At 46.9% G+C, this 15920-nt stretch overlaps 1 protein-coding gene across 1 annotated transcript; it reads left to right on the top strand.

The window, feature by feature from the left end:
* The first annotated feature begins 768 nt into the window (after positions 1 to 768).
* LOC125522516 (berberine bridge enzyme-like Cyn d 4) lies at positions 769 to 2779 on the top strand. The gene has a single exon (XM_048687569.1). The coding sequence runs from the start codon at positions 820 to 822 to the stop codon at positions 2392 to 2394; it is 1575 nt and encodes a 524-aa protein (XP_048543526.1). The 5' UTR covers positions 769 to 819; the 3' UTR covers positions 2395 to 2779.
* The last annotated feature ends 13141 nt before the right edge of the window (positions 2780 to 15920 follow it).

Genomic DNA, 15920 nt, shown 5'->3' with positions numbered 1-15920 from the left:
CTGGATTGGAGGGTTTGAAGGATAATAAATGCTCATTAACTTGATTTTAATCTTTTTAGTATTTAGATCTAAGCATGGGTGAGGCTAGCAAGTTTTAGTCTCTCTATTTTTAGTGATGAGACTAAAACGTATCCAAATACCCTCTTATTCATTTGCGTCTGATTGCTTCAACCAAAATTCTGACGCAAGTTGCTCATTTTTTTTGGCGAGAAAACCACTGATTATCCAACTGGTTTATAATCTACTCCTAGAACAAACGTCATTATTGATAGCTGCATGTACCATGTAAGTGCATGTAGGCATGTGTCGCCGTCAAAGCTGTTGAATCCTGCTTGGGTCACATTCAGCGTGCGAGCGTGTATGAACTGGAGTATGCTTGGAGATCGCCCAAACCAAACCAGTTTAGTCGTTGTGAACTTGCACGCGCCGTCGCGTGGCCATGAAACAAAATCAATCTCCAAAAGCGTCGTTCGGTCAGTTGAGGCGTCGACGCCAACCGCAAGCTCGATCGCCCCGGAGTGAAGCTCAAGCTTAAGCATGCCGTTGCCAATCGATCGGCTGCGATGCGATTCCGTTCCTACTAAGAAGATGTTTAACGTGCGCGCCATACGATGTTAGAACAAACTAACCAGAAGAATCGACGCGTCGCCTGACGTGCACGCAAAACTATCCGAAGCTCCTTGCACACGCAGTAAGCCAGTGGAAACATATAGTACTCCTACTGTACTAGTGTTCGAGCAGAGCAGTATATAAAGGAGCCAGCTCCGGTCAGTTCAGGCACACTACTACTACTCTCTTAGCAACCAGAGAAGAAGAAAGATGGCTACGCTCAGAGGCAGAGGCCTGGCTCTCGCGTTTCTAGCGAGCTTCCTCTCGGTCCACCTGGTCATGGCCTCCTCCGACGACTTCCTGCAGTGCGTGCGGGACAAGATCCCCGGCGAGCTGGTGTACACGCAGTGCTCCAGCAGCTTCTCCGGCGTGCTGGTGAACTACATCAAGAACGCCAAGTTCGTCAACACCACGGCCAAGCCGCTGTGCATCGTGACGCCCACCGACGCGTCGCACGTGCAGGCCGCCGTCCGGTGCGGCCGCGGCCACGGCGTGCGCCTCCGCGTGCGCAGCGGCGGGCACGACTACGAGGGCCTGTCGTACCGGTCGGCGCGGCAGGAGGTGTTCGGCCTGCTCGACCTCGCGGCGCTCCGGGCCGTCAGCGTCGACGAGGCGGCCTCCACGGCGTGGGTCGAGTCCGGCGCCACCATCGGGGAGCTCTACTACGCCGTCGCCAAGAACAACCCCCGCCTCGCGTTCCCGTCCGGCGAGTGCCCCACCATCGGCGTGGGAGGGCACTTCAGCGGTGGAGGGATCGGGATGATGATGCGCAAGTACGGGCTGTCCATCGACAGGGTGGTGGACGCCAAGCTGGTGAACGCCAACGGGGAGCTCCTCGACCGGGCCGGCATGGGGGAGGACCTGTTCTGGGCCATCCGCGGCGGCGGCGGCGGCAACTTCGGCGTGGTGCTGTCGTGGAAGGTCCAGCTGGTTCCCGTCCCGGCCACGGTGACGGTGTTCAACATCGCCAGGACGCTGGAGCAGGGCGCCGTCGACATCCTCACGAGATGGCAGGACGTGGCGCCGGCGCTCCCCAGCGAGCTCACGATCACGGTGATGGTGACGGGGCAGCAGGCCGTGTTCCGTGCGCTGTACCTGGGCGAGTGCGGGTCGCTGGCCTCGACGATGCGCGACCGCTTCCCGGAGCTGAACATGACGAGCGCCGACTGCCAGCCCATGACGTGGCTGCAGTCGGCGGCGCTGTCCTTCTTCAGCTTCACCAACAGCAAGCCGGTGGAGGACGTGCTCCTGCCGAGACCGGCCAGCCCGAGCACCTTCAGCAAGGGCAAGTCGGACTACGTCCGGCAGGCCATCCCCAAGGCGGTGTGGAAGGAGGTCTACGCCAGCTGGTTCACGATGAAGGGCGCCGGGGTGATCGTGCTGGAGCCGCACGGCGGGTACATGTGCGGCGTGCCCGAGGACGCCACGCCCTACCCGCACCGGCGCGGGGTGCTGTACGTGATCCAGTACATCGCGTACTGGATGAGCGCGGACGGCGGGCCGGCGGCGACGAGCTGGCTGGACGGGTTCTACGGGTTCATGGCGCACCACGTGACGAAGCACCCGCGGGAGGCATACGTCAACTTCCGGGACCTGGACATCGGGCAGAACGCGCTGGAGGAGGAGGACGGCTTGGGCGCCGCCGAGAACGCCCGCTTCTGGGGCCAGCGCTACTTCCTGGGCAACTACGAGAAGCTCGCCAAGGTGAAGGCCGCCGTCGATCCCACCAACTTCTTCCGGAACGAGCAGAGCATCCCGCCCATGCGCAACCAGCCACGCGAGTGAGCACTGAGCAGAGCAGGGTTGCACGCCAAGGCAAGGCATCCATCGGATCATCAACAAACTAAATCATTCATGGTCTTCGATGGTTTACTTTGCTGCGTAAAGAATACTGCTGCTGTCAGTTGTATTGGATTGGATCCTTGGTGACGACTACTGGTTCAGACGGTTTACTTTCCTGGTTAAGAAGTGTCGGTTGTATTTTTTATCCCTGTTCTCATGTCTAGTTGTCTACTAGTACTACTACAGTTGAGACAGTGTGCTTTCCTGGAAAAACAAGTGTCGGTGAGTGTGTGATGCTTCTTGAGATGTTTTAATGGCCATTCATGGCGTGTAGCGTGCTTATGTTATTGTTCATTAATTGCACTACTAATTGTGTGGTCTTTTAATATTCGACCGACCACTCGACTTTCTATTTCTATCTTTACTTTAATAGTTTGAACACTAGAGGGTCCCGAAGGAGCATAGGTTTCATTGGGTCTTGTTTGGTTCATAAGTCCTAAAACTTTTTTTAGAGGGTGCTTGGATCCAAGGGACTATTTTTAGTCTGACTAAAAATAGTCTCTTTTAGAGGCTAAAGTTCCAAGCACTCCTGACTAAAGAGAGGCTAGGACTAGTCTTGAGGCTAAAAACTTTTAGTCATAGGAAACCTACTAAAATATGTATTAGCCCTCTCTCTCCTCATTTAATTCCTCTACTTTAACACATGCGAGTTCTGCATTGGATGGTTTGGAGGATAATAAATGCTCAATAATTTGATTTTAGTCTCTTTAGTATTTGGATCCAAGCATGGGTGAGGCAAGCAAGTTTTAGTCTCACTACTTTTAGTCATGGGACTAAAACGTATCCAAGCACCCTCTTAGGCTAGTCATAGTGAGGGTAACTTAGGTAGTAACTTAACACATCCCAAGACAAATTTGCTTATGTGGCAAGTATTTAATGATGAAAGAGGTGCTTGTGGTAACATAATATGTTACTGTAACATAGCGCTTTCCGAGGCAAAATGAGTCTATGACCTAATAAATGAAGCAATCTATGATATTAGTATTATGTTACTTTGCACTACGGAGGTAGTAACTTAGACTAGTGTCATATGCATGACATTAGTATAAGTTACTCCCCAGTATGACCAGTCTTAGTCCCAACTTATAAGTCCCAAGTCCCTAAAAAGTCTCTACCTGTATGGTTACTGGGACTTATAAGTCTCTATAAGACCATATTATAACTATAAGTCCCTATAAGTCTTTCCTTGAGAGTCTTATTTCATAAGTCCCAAATGCCCACTTTAAGTCCCTATAAATCCCTCCTGTTTGGTTTAGATGGGACTTATAGGAACTTATTTAAGTCCCTAGACCAATAATCCCTGGAAACAAACATCCTCTTAATCTCCTGCTTAAAAAAATGACGGAAATGCTACTCCTAGCAAAAGAATTGAACACGTCAGGATTTGTCATGCTTGCTGAAGGGAATTGCCAGGCTCGTGACACATAAAAAGTTGATTTGTCATGTTTAAAAATCCGAGATTTATATTGTTGTTAAAAAAGGATGCGTTTAGCGAGTGGCCGTTGGCTTACTAGTAATCCGAAATGGTTGGCCAGCCTTAAAAAGTGTTGGTCCCCTCTACTACTAACTCATATTAGGAAAAGTACCCATATAAACAGGTGTGAACACATTTAATTTATATTTCATTCTTTTTAAGATGTGTATAGTGAGTGGCCGTTGGCTCGCTACTAATCCGGAGTGGCTGGGTGTTGGTCCCCCCAATCCATACTAGGAAAAATATCTATGTGAATAAGTGTGAACACACTTAATTCATATTGGTCGTTGTATCGTTAGAACTAGAAAAAAATATTCATATGGATAGGTGTGAACGCATTTAATTTAGATTTTATTTTTTTCTAAAAGGATGTGTCTGGTGAGTGCGTATTGGCTCGCTAGTAATCCGGAGTGTTTGACCAGATTTGAAAAGTGTTGGTCCACTAATTCATATTACTAGGAAAAGCAAATTGCATTGAACAAGTATGAATACATTTATTTCATATTTTTAATTTTTTAAAGCCATAAGTTTTGAATTGAAACCGAAATTAAAATCCATTTTCACTGCTGGAATTCTCTCGACGTGCTCTTCGAAACTATATCCCATTGGGTATGTTTCGATGAATTTTGTGTGTGTAATTTAGTCCCTATTAGGTGGGATGCAGAGGAAGACGACGCCCACCACAATCTAAGCCAGTCCTCGTTTGTTTGAGGATAGTGCAACTTTACATTAAATTAACAGCAATTTCACAAATACAACGCTTTGCGTATATGCCAATAGTAAAGAGCTGTCCACACCCATTCAATTTACTGGACAGTGTATTTAATTGACGCAGTGTCTGACAAAGTAGTGCAAATTTTCAATGGAGAGTTGATTGAAAATAAAGGAATGTGAACATGCCAGACAACTTACAGTGGAAAGGTAAAATGGTAAAAGGTAAAATAAAAGATGCAGCTACAAAGACTTGGTACAAATAACGTCTGATTAAGTGTACATATAAAATTACATGATCAAGGTTGAATGGTTGATAATACAGATTAACTAATACAAACCATAAATATGTCTAAAATACCATATCTCCAGCAAAAGCACTATTTCTTCCACTCGTACTAAACTACACGACATAATATGTACTCCCTCCATTTTTATATACAATGCCACTATCAAAATAACAATTTGCAGATATAAAAGGCCATTAACACTAATCGATGCAATATTAATGGTGTTTGCCTCGGAGTACTAGCAAAGGAGGACATTAACTATCTTTTGCATGCATGGGGGAGTGGGAGCATTGGCTTGATGTGCATGAAAGAGAAGAATACACATTAATTTACATGGCAAATAAGGAGATAAGCTAGCTTGCAACATTGACTTAGAAGACATTAACTTTTGCCTTAGTACCTGTAATATGGGTTTATGGCCTTGTATACAAAAATGGAGGGAGTACTAGGAATGCATACTCAATTTGACCATGCATGCAGTGATATAACTGTGTGGCCCCATGTCAAGCATTGATTGCCAACAAGTTGGATTGTCTGTGTCGGGCATTTACTATATTGATAATACTATGATGATTAATTGTACTTTTATGTCTTTAGTCTCTAGAGTTAGTATCATTAGATTCTCAATTATTTTAGAAGAGGATAATTTGGAGATTAATATAATAAGATTTCCTGGCATTATTATCGCGAAGTTCTTGGGTTTTCATCAAAGATGAAAAATAACATAAAATATCATTATAACTATCTCATAAAATCTTGGTTTTCCTAGAAATAAATAATACTATGGAATTTGTAACATGAAACTTTGAGGAATTAGTACCACCTTGAAAATATCATTTTATTAATTGAAAATCATAACAATCATGAAACCCATCGTTTACTTTAAGGCAAGTTTTAGGTTGAAATAATATATTTTCCTTACAAATTGGAACAACGGGTCGCATTTAAGTTTTGATGGGTGGTTGGGGAGTGGCCGCTGGAGATGATGGGTCTGCTTCTCTGCTACTGGTTAGGTCACTCTAGCTGTGTGATTTATACGAAAATATTTAGAGGGACATACATGATGTGTGACTCATGGAATACATCCCGACTAATATAGTGGTTGGGATTCCGATGCAAATGACTGGGGGAGATTCCGGTGAACGTGGTCACCGTGTGCTCCCCTGCAATTTCGCTATTAGGTGCAAGTATCTAGCAATTGATGTGGAACTATCTAGCAGTCAATGTGCAACTTTCCTATGCCCGTGGATGTGTAGTTTTCACATAAGGTCGTGGTTGTAGTTGCTCTCTGCGCCAATTGACACAACGAGTCATCTGTTGGGGAACGTTGCAGAAAACAAAAATTTTCCTACGGTTTCACCAAGATCCATCTATGAGTTCATCTAGCAACGAGTGATCGGATTGCATCTACATACCTTTGTAGATCACGCGCGGAAGCGTTCAAAGAACGGGGATGAGGAAGTCGTACTCGACGTGATCCAAATCACCGGAGATCCTAGCGCCGAACGGACGGCACCTCCGTGTTCAACACACGTATGGTCAGCGTGACGTCTCCTCCTTCTTGATCCAGCAAGGGGGGAAGAGAGGTTGATGAAGATCCAGCAGCACGACGGCGTGGTGGTGGATGCAGGGCGTCACCGCAGCAAGGCTTCGCCGTTATACTGCGAGAGGGAGAAGTGTAGCAGGGGAGAGGGAGGCGCCAAGACTCAAAGGTGTTGCTGCCCCCTCCCCCCCTTTATATAGGCCCCCTAGGGGGGTGCGCCGGCCCTAGGAGATGGGAACTCCTAGGGGGGCCGCGGCCAAGGGGTGGAGTGCCCCCCAAGCCAGGTGGGGCGCCCCCCCACCCTAGGGTTCCCAACCCTAGGCGCATGGGTGGGCCTAGGGGGGCGCACCAGCCCACTATGGGCTGGTTCCCCTCCCCACTTTGGCCCATGGGGCCCTCCGGGATGGGTGGCCCCACCCGGTGGACCCCCAGGACCCTTCCAGTGGTCCCGGTACAATACCGGTGACCCCCGAAACTCTCCCGATGGTCGAAACTGCACTTCCTATATATAATTCTTCACCTCCGGACCATTCCGGAACTCCTCGTGATGTCCAGGATCTCATCCGGGACTCCGAACAACTTTCGGGTTACTGCATATTCATATCTCTACAACCCGAGCGTCACCGAACCTTAAGTGTGTAGACCCTACGGGTTCGGGAGACATGTAGACATGACCGAGACGGCTCTCCGATCAGTAACCAACAGCGGGATCTGGATACCCATGTTGGCTCCCACATGCTCCTCGATGATCTCATCGGATGAACCACGATGTCGAGGATTCAAGCAACCCCGTATACAATTCCCTTTGTCAATCGGTACGTTACTTGAAGGAAATATGCCCTAGAGGCAATAATAAAGTTATTATTTATTTCCTTATATCATGATAAATGTTTATTATTCGTGCTAGAATTGTATTAACCGGAAACATAATACATGTGTGAATACATAGACAAACAGAGTGTCACTAGTATGCCTCTACTTGACTAGCTCGTTAATCAAAGATGGTTATGTTTCCTAACCATGGACAAAGAGTTGTTATTTGATTAACGAGATCACATCATTAGTTGAATGATCTGATTGACATGACCCATTCCATTAGCCTAGCACCCGATCGTTTAGTATGTTGCTATTGCTTTCTTCATGACTTATACATGTTCCTATGACTATGAGATTATGCAACTCCCGTTTGCCGGAGGAACACTTTGTGTGCTACCAAACGTCACAACGTAACTGGGTGATTATAAAGGAGCTCTACAGGTGTCTCCAAAGGTACATGTTGGGTTGGCGTATTTCGAGATTAGGATTTGTCACTCCGATTGTCGGAGAGGTATCTCTGGGCCCTCTCGGTAATGCACATCACATAAGCCTTGCAAGCATTGCAACTAATGAGTTAGTTGCGGGATGATGTATTACAGAACGAGTAGAAAGACTTGCCGGTAACGAGATTGAACTAGGTATGGGATACCGACGATCGAATCTCGGGCAAGTAACATACCGATGACAAAGGGAACAACGTATGTTGTTATGCGGTCTGACCGATAAAGATCTTCGTAGAATATGTAGGAGCCAATATGGGCATCCAGGTCCCGCTATTGGTTATTGACCGTAGACATGTCTCGGTCATGTCTACATTGTTCTCGAACCCGTAGGGTCCGCACGCTTAAGGTTACGATGATAGTTATATTATGAGTTTATGCATTTTGATGTACCGAAGGTTGTTCGGAGTCCCGGATGTGATCACGGACATGACGAGGAGTCTCGAAATGGTCGAGACATAAAGATTGATATATTGGAAGCCTATGTTTGGATATCGGAAGTGTTCCGGGTGAAATCGGGATTTTACCGGAGTACCGGGAAGGTTACCGGAACCCCCCGGGAGATAAATGGGCCATGATGGGCCTTAGTGGAAAAGAGAAGAGGCAGCCCTACATGGGCTGCGCGCCTCCCCCTTCCCCTAGTCCTATTAGGACTAGGAGAGGTGGCCGGCCCCCTCTCTCTCTTTTCCCCCTCCGCAAATCCTATTCCAACTAGGATTGGGGGGGGGGAATCCTACTCCCAGAGGACTCTCCTGGCGCGCCACACCTTGGCCGGCCAGCCTCCCCCCTCTAGTCCTTTATATACTGAGGCAGAGGCACCCTAGAACACATAAGTTGATCCACGTGATCTATTCCTTAGCCGTGTGCGGTGCCCCCAGCCACCATAGTCCTCGATAATACTGTAGCGGAGTTTAGGCGAAGCCCTGCTGCTGTAGTACATCAAGATCGTCACCACGCCGTCGTGCTGACGGAACTCTTCCCCGACACTTTGCTGGATCGGAGTCCGGGGATCGTCATCGAGCTGAACGTGTGCTCGAACTTGGAGGTGCCGTAGTTTTGGTGCTTGATCGGTTGGATCGTGAAGAATTACGACTACTTCCTCTACGTTGTGTCAACGCTTCCGCAGTCGGTCTGCGTGGGTACGTAGACAGCACTCTCCCCTCTCGTTGCTATGCATCACATGATCTTGAGTGTGCGTAGGAATTTTTTTGAAATTACTGCGAAACCCAACATTACTTGCCCGAGATTCGATCGTTGGTATCCCAATACCTCGTTCAATCTCGTTACCGGCAAGTCACTTTACTCATACCGTAATGCATGATCCCGTGACCAGACACTTGGTCACTTTGAGCTCATTATGATGATGCATTACCGAGTGGGCCCAGAGATACCTCTCTGTCATACGAAGTGACAAATCCCAGTCTTGATCCGTGTCAACCCAACAGACACTTTCGGAGATACCCGTAGTATACCTTTATAGTCACCCAGTTACGTTGTGACGTTTGGTATACCCAGAGCACTCCTACGGTATCCAGGAGTTGTACGATCTCATGGTCTAAGGAAAAGATACTTGACATTGGAAAAACTCTAGCAAACGAACTATACGATCTTGTGCTATGTTTAGGATTGGGTCTTCTCCATCACATCATTCTCCTAATGATGTGATCCCCTTATCAATGACATCCCCATGTCCATAGCCAGGAAACCATGACTATCTGTTCATCAATGAGCTAGTCAACTAGAGGCTCACTAGGGACACATTGTGGTCTATGTATTCACACATGTATTACGATTTCCGGATAATACAATTAAAGCATGAATAATAGACAATTATCATGAACAAGGAAATATAATAATCATTTTATTATTGCCTCTAGGGCATATTTCCAACAGTCTCCCACTTGCACTAGAGTCAATCATCTAGTTACATTGTGATGAATCGAACACCCATGGAATTCTGGTGTTGATCATGTTTTGCTCTAGGGAGAGGTTTAGTCAATGGATCTGCTACATTCAGGTCCATATGTACTTTACAAATCTCTATGTCTCCATTTTGAACACTTTCACGAATGGAGTTGAAGCGACGCTTGATATGCCTGGTCTTCCTGTGAAACCTGGGCTCCTTGGCAAGGGCAATAGCTCCAGTGTTGTCACAGAAGAGAGTCATCGGGCCCGACGCATTGGGTATGACTCCTAGGTCGGTAATGAACTCCTTCACCCAGACTGCTTCGTGTGCTGCCTCCGAGGCTGCCATGTACTCCGCTTCACATGTAGATCCTGCCACAACGCTTTGCTTGCAACTGCACCAGCTTACTGCCCCACCATTCAAAATATATACGTATCCGGTTTGTGACTTAGATTCATCCAGATCTGTGTCGAAGCTAGCGTCGACGTAACCCTTTACGACGAGCTCTTCGTCACCTCCATAAACGAGAAACATTTCCTTAGTCCTTTTCAGGTACTTCAGGATATTCTTGACCGCTGTCCAGTGTTCCTTGCCGGGATTACTTTGGTACCTACCTACCAAACTTACGGCAAGGTTTACGTCAGGTCTGGTACACAGCATGGCATACATAATAGAACCTATGGCTGAGGCATAGGGGATGACACTCATCTCTTCTATATCTTCTGCCGTGGTCGGACATTGAGCTGAGCTCAATTTCACACCTTGCAACACAGACAAGAACCCCTTCTTAGACTGATCCATATTGAACTTCTTCAATATCTTATCAAGGTATGTGCTTTGTGAAAGACCTATGAGGCGTCTTGATCTATCTCTATAGATCTTGATGCCTAATATATAAGCAGCTTCTCCAAGGTCCTTCATTGAAAAACTCTTATTCAAGTAGGCCTTAATGCTGTCCAAAAGCTCTATATTATTTCCCATCAAAAGTATGGCATCTACATATAATATGAGAAATGCTACAGAGCTCCCACTCACTTTCTTGTAAACGCAGGCTTCTCCATAAGTCTGCATAAACCCAAACGCTTTGATCATCTCATCAAAGCGAATGTTCCAACTCCGAGACGCTTGCACCAGCCCATAAATCGAGCGTTGGAGCTTGCACACCTTGTCAGCATTCTTAGGATCGACAAAACCTTCCGGCTGCATCATATACAGTTCTTCCTTAAGATAACCATTAAGGAATGCCGTTTTGACGTCCATTTGCCATATCTCATAATCATAGTATGCGGCAATTGCTAACATGATTCGGACGGACTTCAGCTTTGCTACGCGAGAGAATGTCTCATCGTAGTCAACCCCTTGAACTTGTCGATAACCCTTAGCGACAAGCCTAGCTTTATAGATGGTCACATTACCATCCGCGTCTGTCTTCTTCTTAAAGATCCATTTATTTTCTATGGCTCGCCGATCATCGGGCAAGTCAGTCAAAGTCCATACTTCGTTTTCATACATGGATCCTATCTCGGATTTCATGGCTTCCAGCCATTTGTCGGAATCCGGGCCCGCCATCGCTTCTTCATAGCTCGAAGGTTCACCGTTGTCTAACAACATGATTTCCAAGACAGGGTTGCCGTACCACTCTGGTGCGGAACGTGTCCTTGTGGACCTTCGAAGTTCAGTAGGAGCTTGATCAGAAGTATCTTGATCATCATCATTAACTTCCTCTCTAATTGGTGCAGGCACCACAGGAACATTTTCTTGAGTTGCGCCACTTTCCGGTTCAAGAGGTAATACTTCATCAAGTTCTACTTTCCTCCCACTTACTTCTTTCGAGAGAAACTCCTTCTCTAGAAAGGATCCATTCTTGGCAACAAAGATCTTGCCTTCGAATCTGAGGTAGAAGGTATACCCAATAGTTTCTTTAGGGTATCCTATGAAGACGCATTTTTCCGACTTGGGTTCAAGCTTTTCAGGTTGAAGTTTCTTGACATAAGCATCGCATCCCCAAACTTTTAGAAACGATAGCTTAGGCTTCTTCCCAAACCATAATTCATACGCTGTCGTCTCAACGGATTTCGACGGAGCCCTATTTAAAGTGAATGCGGCAGTCTCTAAAGCATAGCCGCAAAATGACAGCGGTAAATCGGTAAGAGACATCATAGATCGCACCATATCCAATAGAGTGCGATTACGACGTTCGGACACACCATTACGCTGAGGTGTTCCAGGCGGCGTGAGTTGTGAAACTATTCCACATTTTCTTAAGTGTGTACCAAATTCATGACTCAAGTATTCTCCTCCATGATCTGATCGCAAAAACTTGATTTTTCTGTCACGTTGATTCTCAACCTCACTCTGAAATTCCTTGAACTTTTCAAAGGTTTCATACTTGTGTTTCATTAAGTAGATATACCCATATCTACTCAAGTCATCAGTGAGGGTGAGAACATAACGATAGCCACCACGAGCCTCAACACTCATTGGACCGCACACATCAGTACGTATGATTTCCAATAGGTTGGTTGCTCGCTCCATTGTTCCGGAGAACGGAGTCTTGGTCATCTTACCCATGAGGCATGGTTCGCACGTGTCAAATGATTCATAATCAAGAGACTCTAAAAGTCCATCTGCATGGAGCTTCTTCATGCGTTTGACACCTATGTGACCAAGGCGGCAGTGCCACAAGTATGTGGGACTATCATTATCAACCTTACATCTTTTGGTATTCACACTATGAATATGTGTAGCATTACGCTCGAGATTCATTATGAATAAACCATTCACCATAGGAGCATGACCATAAAACATATATCTCATATAAATAGAACAACCATTATTCTCGGATTTAAATGAGTAGCCATCTCGTATTAAACGAGATCCTGATACAATGTTCATGCTCAAACTTGGCACTAAATAACAACTATTGAGGTTCAAAACTAATCCCGTAGGTAAATGTAGAGGTAGCATGCTGACGGCGATCACATCGACCTTGGAACCATTCCCGACACGCATCGTCACCTCGTCCTTCGCCAGTCTCCGTTTATTCCGCAGCTCCTGCTTTGAGTTACAAATGTGAGCAACTGCACTGGTATTAAATACCCAGGAGCTAGTACGAGTACTGGTAAGGTACACATCAATTACATGTATATCACATATACCTTTCGTTTTGCCGGCCTTCTTGTCCGCTAAGTATTTGGGGCAGTTCCGCTTCCAGTGACCACTTCCCTTGCAATAAAAACACTCAGTCTCGGGCTTGGGTCCATTCTTTGGCTTCTTCCTGACAGCTTGCTTACCGGGCGCGACAACTCCCTTGCCGTCCTTCTTGAAGTTCTTCTTACCCTTGCCTTTCTTGAACTTAGTGGTTTTATTCACCATCAACACTTGATGGTCCTTTTTGACTTCTACCTCTGCTGATTTCAGCATTGCAAATACTTCAGGAATGGTCTTTTCCATCCCCTCCATATTGAAGTTCATCACAAAGCTCTTGTAGCTTGGTGGAAGCGACTGGAGGATTCTGTCAATGACCGCGTCATCCGGGAGATTAACTCGCAGCTGAGTCAAGCGGTTATGTAACCCAGACATTGTGAGTACGTGCTTACTGACAGAACTATTTTCCTCCATCTTACAGCTGAAGAACTTGTCGGAGACTTCATATCTCTCGACCCAGGCATGAGCTTGGAAAACCATTTTCAACTCTTCGAAAATCTCATATGCTCCGTGTCGTTCAAAACGCTTTTAGAGCCCCGGTTCTAAGCTGTAAAGCATGCCGCACTGAACGAGGGAGTAATCATCAGCACGTGTCTGCCAAGCATTCATAACGTCTTGGTTCTGTGGGACGGGTGCGTCACCTAGCGGTGCTAGTAGGACATAATCTTTCTTGGCAGCTATGAGGATGATCCTCAGGTTCCGGACCCAGTCCGTATAGTTGCTGCCATCGTCTTTCAGCTTGGTTTTCTCTAGGAACGCGTTGAAGTTGAGGACAACGTTGGCCATTTGATCTACAAGACATATTGTAAAGATTTTAGACTAAGTTCATGATAATTAAGTTCATCTAATCAAATTATATAATGAACTCCCACTTAGATAGACATCCCTCCAGTCATCTAAGTATAACATGATCCGAGTTTAACTAGGCCGTGTCCGATCATCACGTGAGACGGACTAGTCAACATCGGTGAACATCTTCATGTTGATCGTATCTTCTATACGACTCATGCTCGACCTTTCGGTCTTCTGTGTTCCGAGGCCATGTCTGTACATGCTAGGCTCGTCAAGTCAACCTAAGTGTTTGCATGTGCAAATCTGTCTTACACCCGTTGTATGTGAACGTTGGAATCTATCACACCCGATCATCACCTGGTGCTTCGAAACAACGAACTGTTGCAACGGTGCACAGTTAGGGGGAACACTTTCTTGAAATTATTATGAGGGATCATCTTATTTACTACCGCCGTTCTAAGTAAACAAGATGCAAAAACATGATAAACATCACATGCAATCAAATAATAATAGTGACATGATATGGCCAATATCACATAGATCCTTTGATCTCCATCTTGGGGCTCCATGATCATCTTGTCACCGGCATGACACCATGATCTCCATCATCGTGTCTCCATGAAGTTGCTCGCCAACTATTACTTCTACTACTAAGGCTAACACGTTTAGAAATAAAGTAAAGTAATTAACATGGCGTTTCTCAATGACACGCAGGTCATACAAAAAATAAAGACAACTCCTATGGCTCCTGCCGGTTGTCATACTCATCGACATGCAAGTCGCGATTCCTATTACAAGAACATGATCTCATACATCACATATATATCATTCATCATTCATCACAACTTTGGCCATATCACATCACAAAGCACTTGCTGCAAAAACAAGTTAGACGTCCTCTAATTGTTGCTGCAAGTTTTACGTGGCTGCAAAAGGGTTCTAGCAAGAACGTTTTCTTACCTACGTAATAGCCACAACGTGATTTGTCAACTTCTATTTACCCTTCATAAGGACCCTTTTCATCGAATCCGCTCCATCTAAAGTGGGAGAGACAGACACCCGCTAGCCACCTTATGCAACTAGTGCATGTCAGTCGGTGGAACCATTCTGACGTAAGCGTACGTGTAAGGTCGGTCCGGGACGCTTCATCCCACAATACCGCTGAAGCAAGATAAGACTAGTAGCAGCAAGAGAGTTGACAACATCTACGCCCACAACAAATTGTGTTCTACTCGTGCAAGGAGAACTACGCATAGACCTAGCTCATGATGCCACTGTTGGGGAACGTTGCAGAAAACAAAAATTTTCCTACGGTTTCACCAAGATCCATCTATGAGTTCATCTAGCAACGAGTGATCGGATTGCATCTACATACCTTTGTAGATCACGCGCGGAAGCGTTCAAAGAACGGGGATGAGGAAGTCGTACTCGACGTGATCCAAATCACCGGAGATCCTAGCGCCGAACGGACGGCACCTCCGTGTTCAACACACGTACGGTCAGCGTGACGTCTCCTCCTTCTTGATCCAGCAAGGGGGAGGAGAGGTTGATGAAGATCCAGCAGCACGACGGCGTGGTGGTGGATGCAGGGCTTCGCTGTTATACTGCGAGAGGGAGAGGTGTAGCAGGGGAGAGGGAGGCGCCAAGACTCAAAGGTGTTGCTGCCCCCTCCCTCCCCCCTTTATATAGGCCCCCTAGGGGGGTGCGCCGGCCCTAGGAGATTGGAACTCCTAGGGAGGGCGGCGGCCAAGGGGTGGAGTGCCCCCCAAGCCAGGTGGGGCGCCCCCCACCCTAGGGTTCCCAACCCTAGGCGCATGGGGTGGGCCTAGGGGGGCGCACCAGACCACTATGGGCTGGTTCCCCTCCCCACTTTGGCCCATGGGGCCCTCCGGGATGGGTGGCCCCACCTGTGGACCCCCGGGACCCTTCCGGTGGTCCCGGTACAATACCGGTGACCCCCGAAACTCTCCCGATGGCCGAAACTGCACTTCCTATATATAATTCTTCACCTCCGGACCATTCCGGAACTCCTCGTGACTTCCAGGATCTCATCCGGGACTCGGAACAACTTTCGGGTTACTGCATATTCATATCTCTACAACCCTAGCGTCACCGAACCTTAAGTGTGTAGACCCTACGGGTTCGGGAGACATGTAGACATGACCGAGACGGCTCTCCGGTCAATAACCAACAGCGAGATCTGGATACCCATGTTGGCTCCCACATGCTC

The sequence above is a fragment of the Triticum urartu genome, chromosome 7, assembly GCF_003073215.2.
Source record: "Triticum urartu cultivar G1812 chromosome 7, Tu2.1, whole genome shotgun sequence".
Classification (NCBI taxonomy): Eukaryota; Viridiplantae; Streptophyta; class Magnoliopsida; order Poales; family Poaceae; genus Triticum; species Triticum urartu.
This window is presented reverse-complemented; position numbering and strand designations above follow the sequence as displayed.

Excerpts from the sequence above, each read along its gene's own strand:
- LOC125522516 (XM_048687569.1), top strand. The coding sequence starts at position 820 with ATGGCTACGCTCAGAGGCAGAGGCCTGGCTCTCGCGTTTCTAGCGAGC.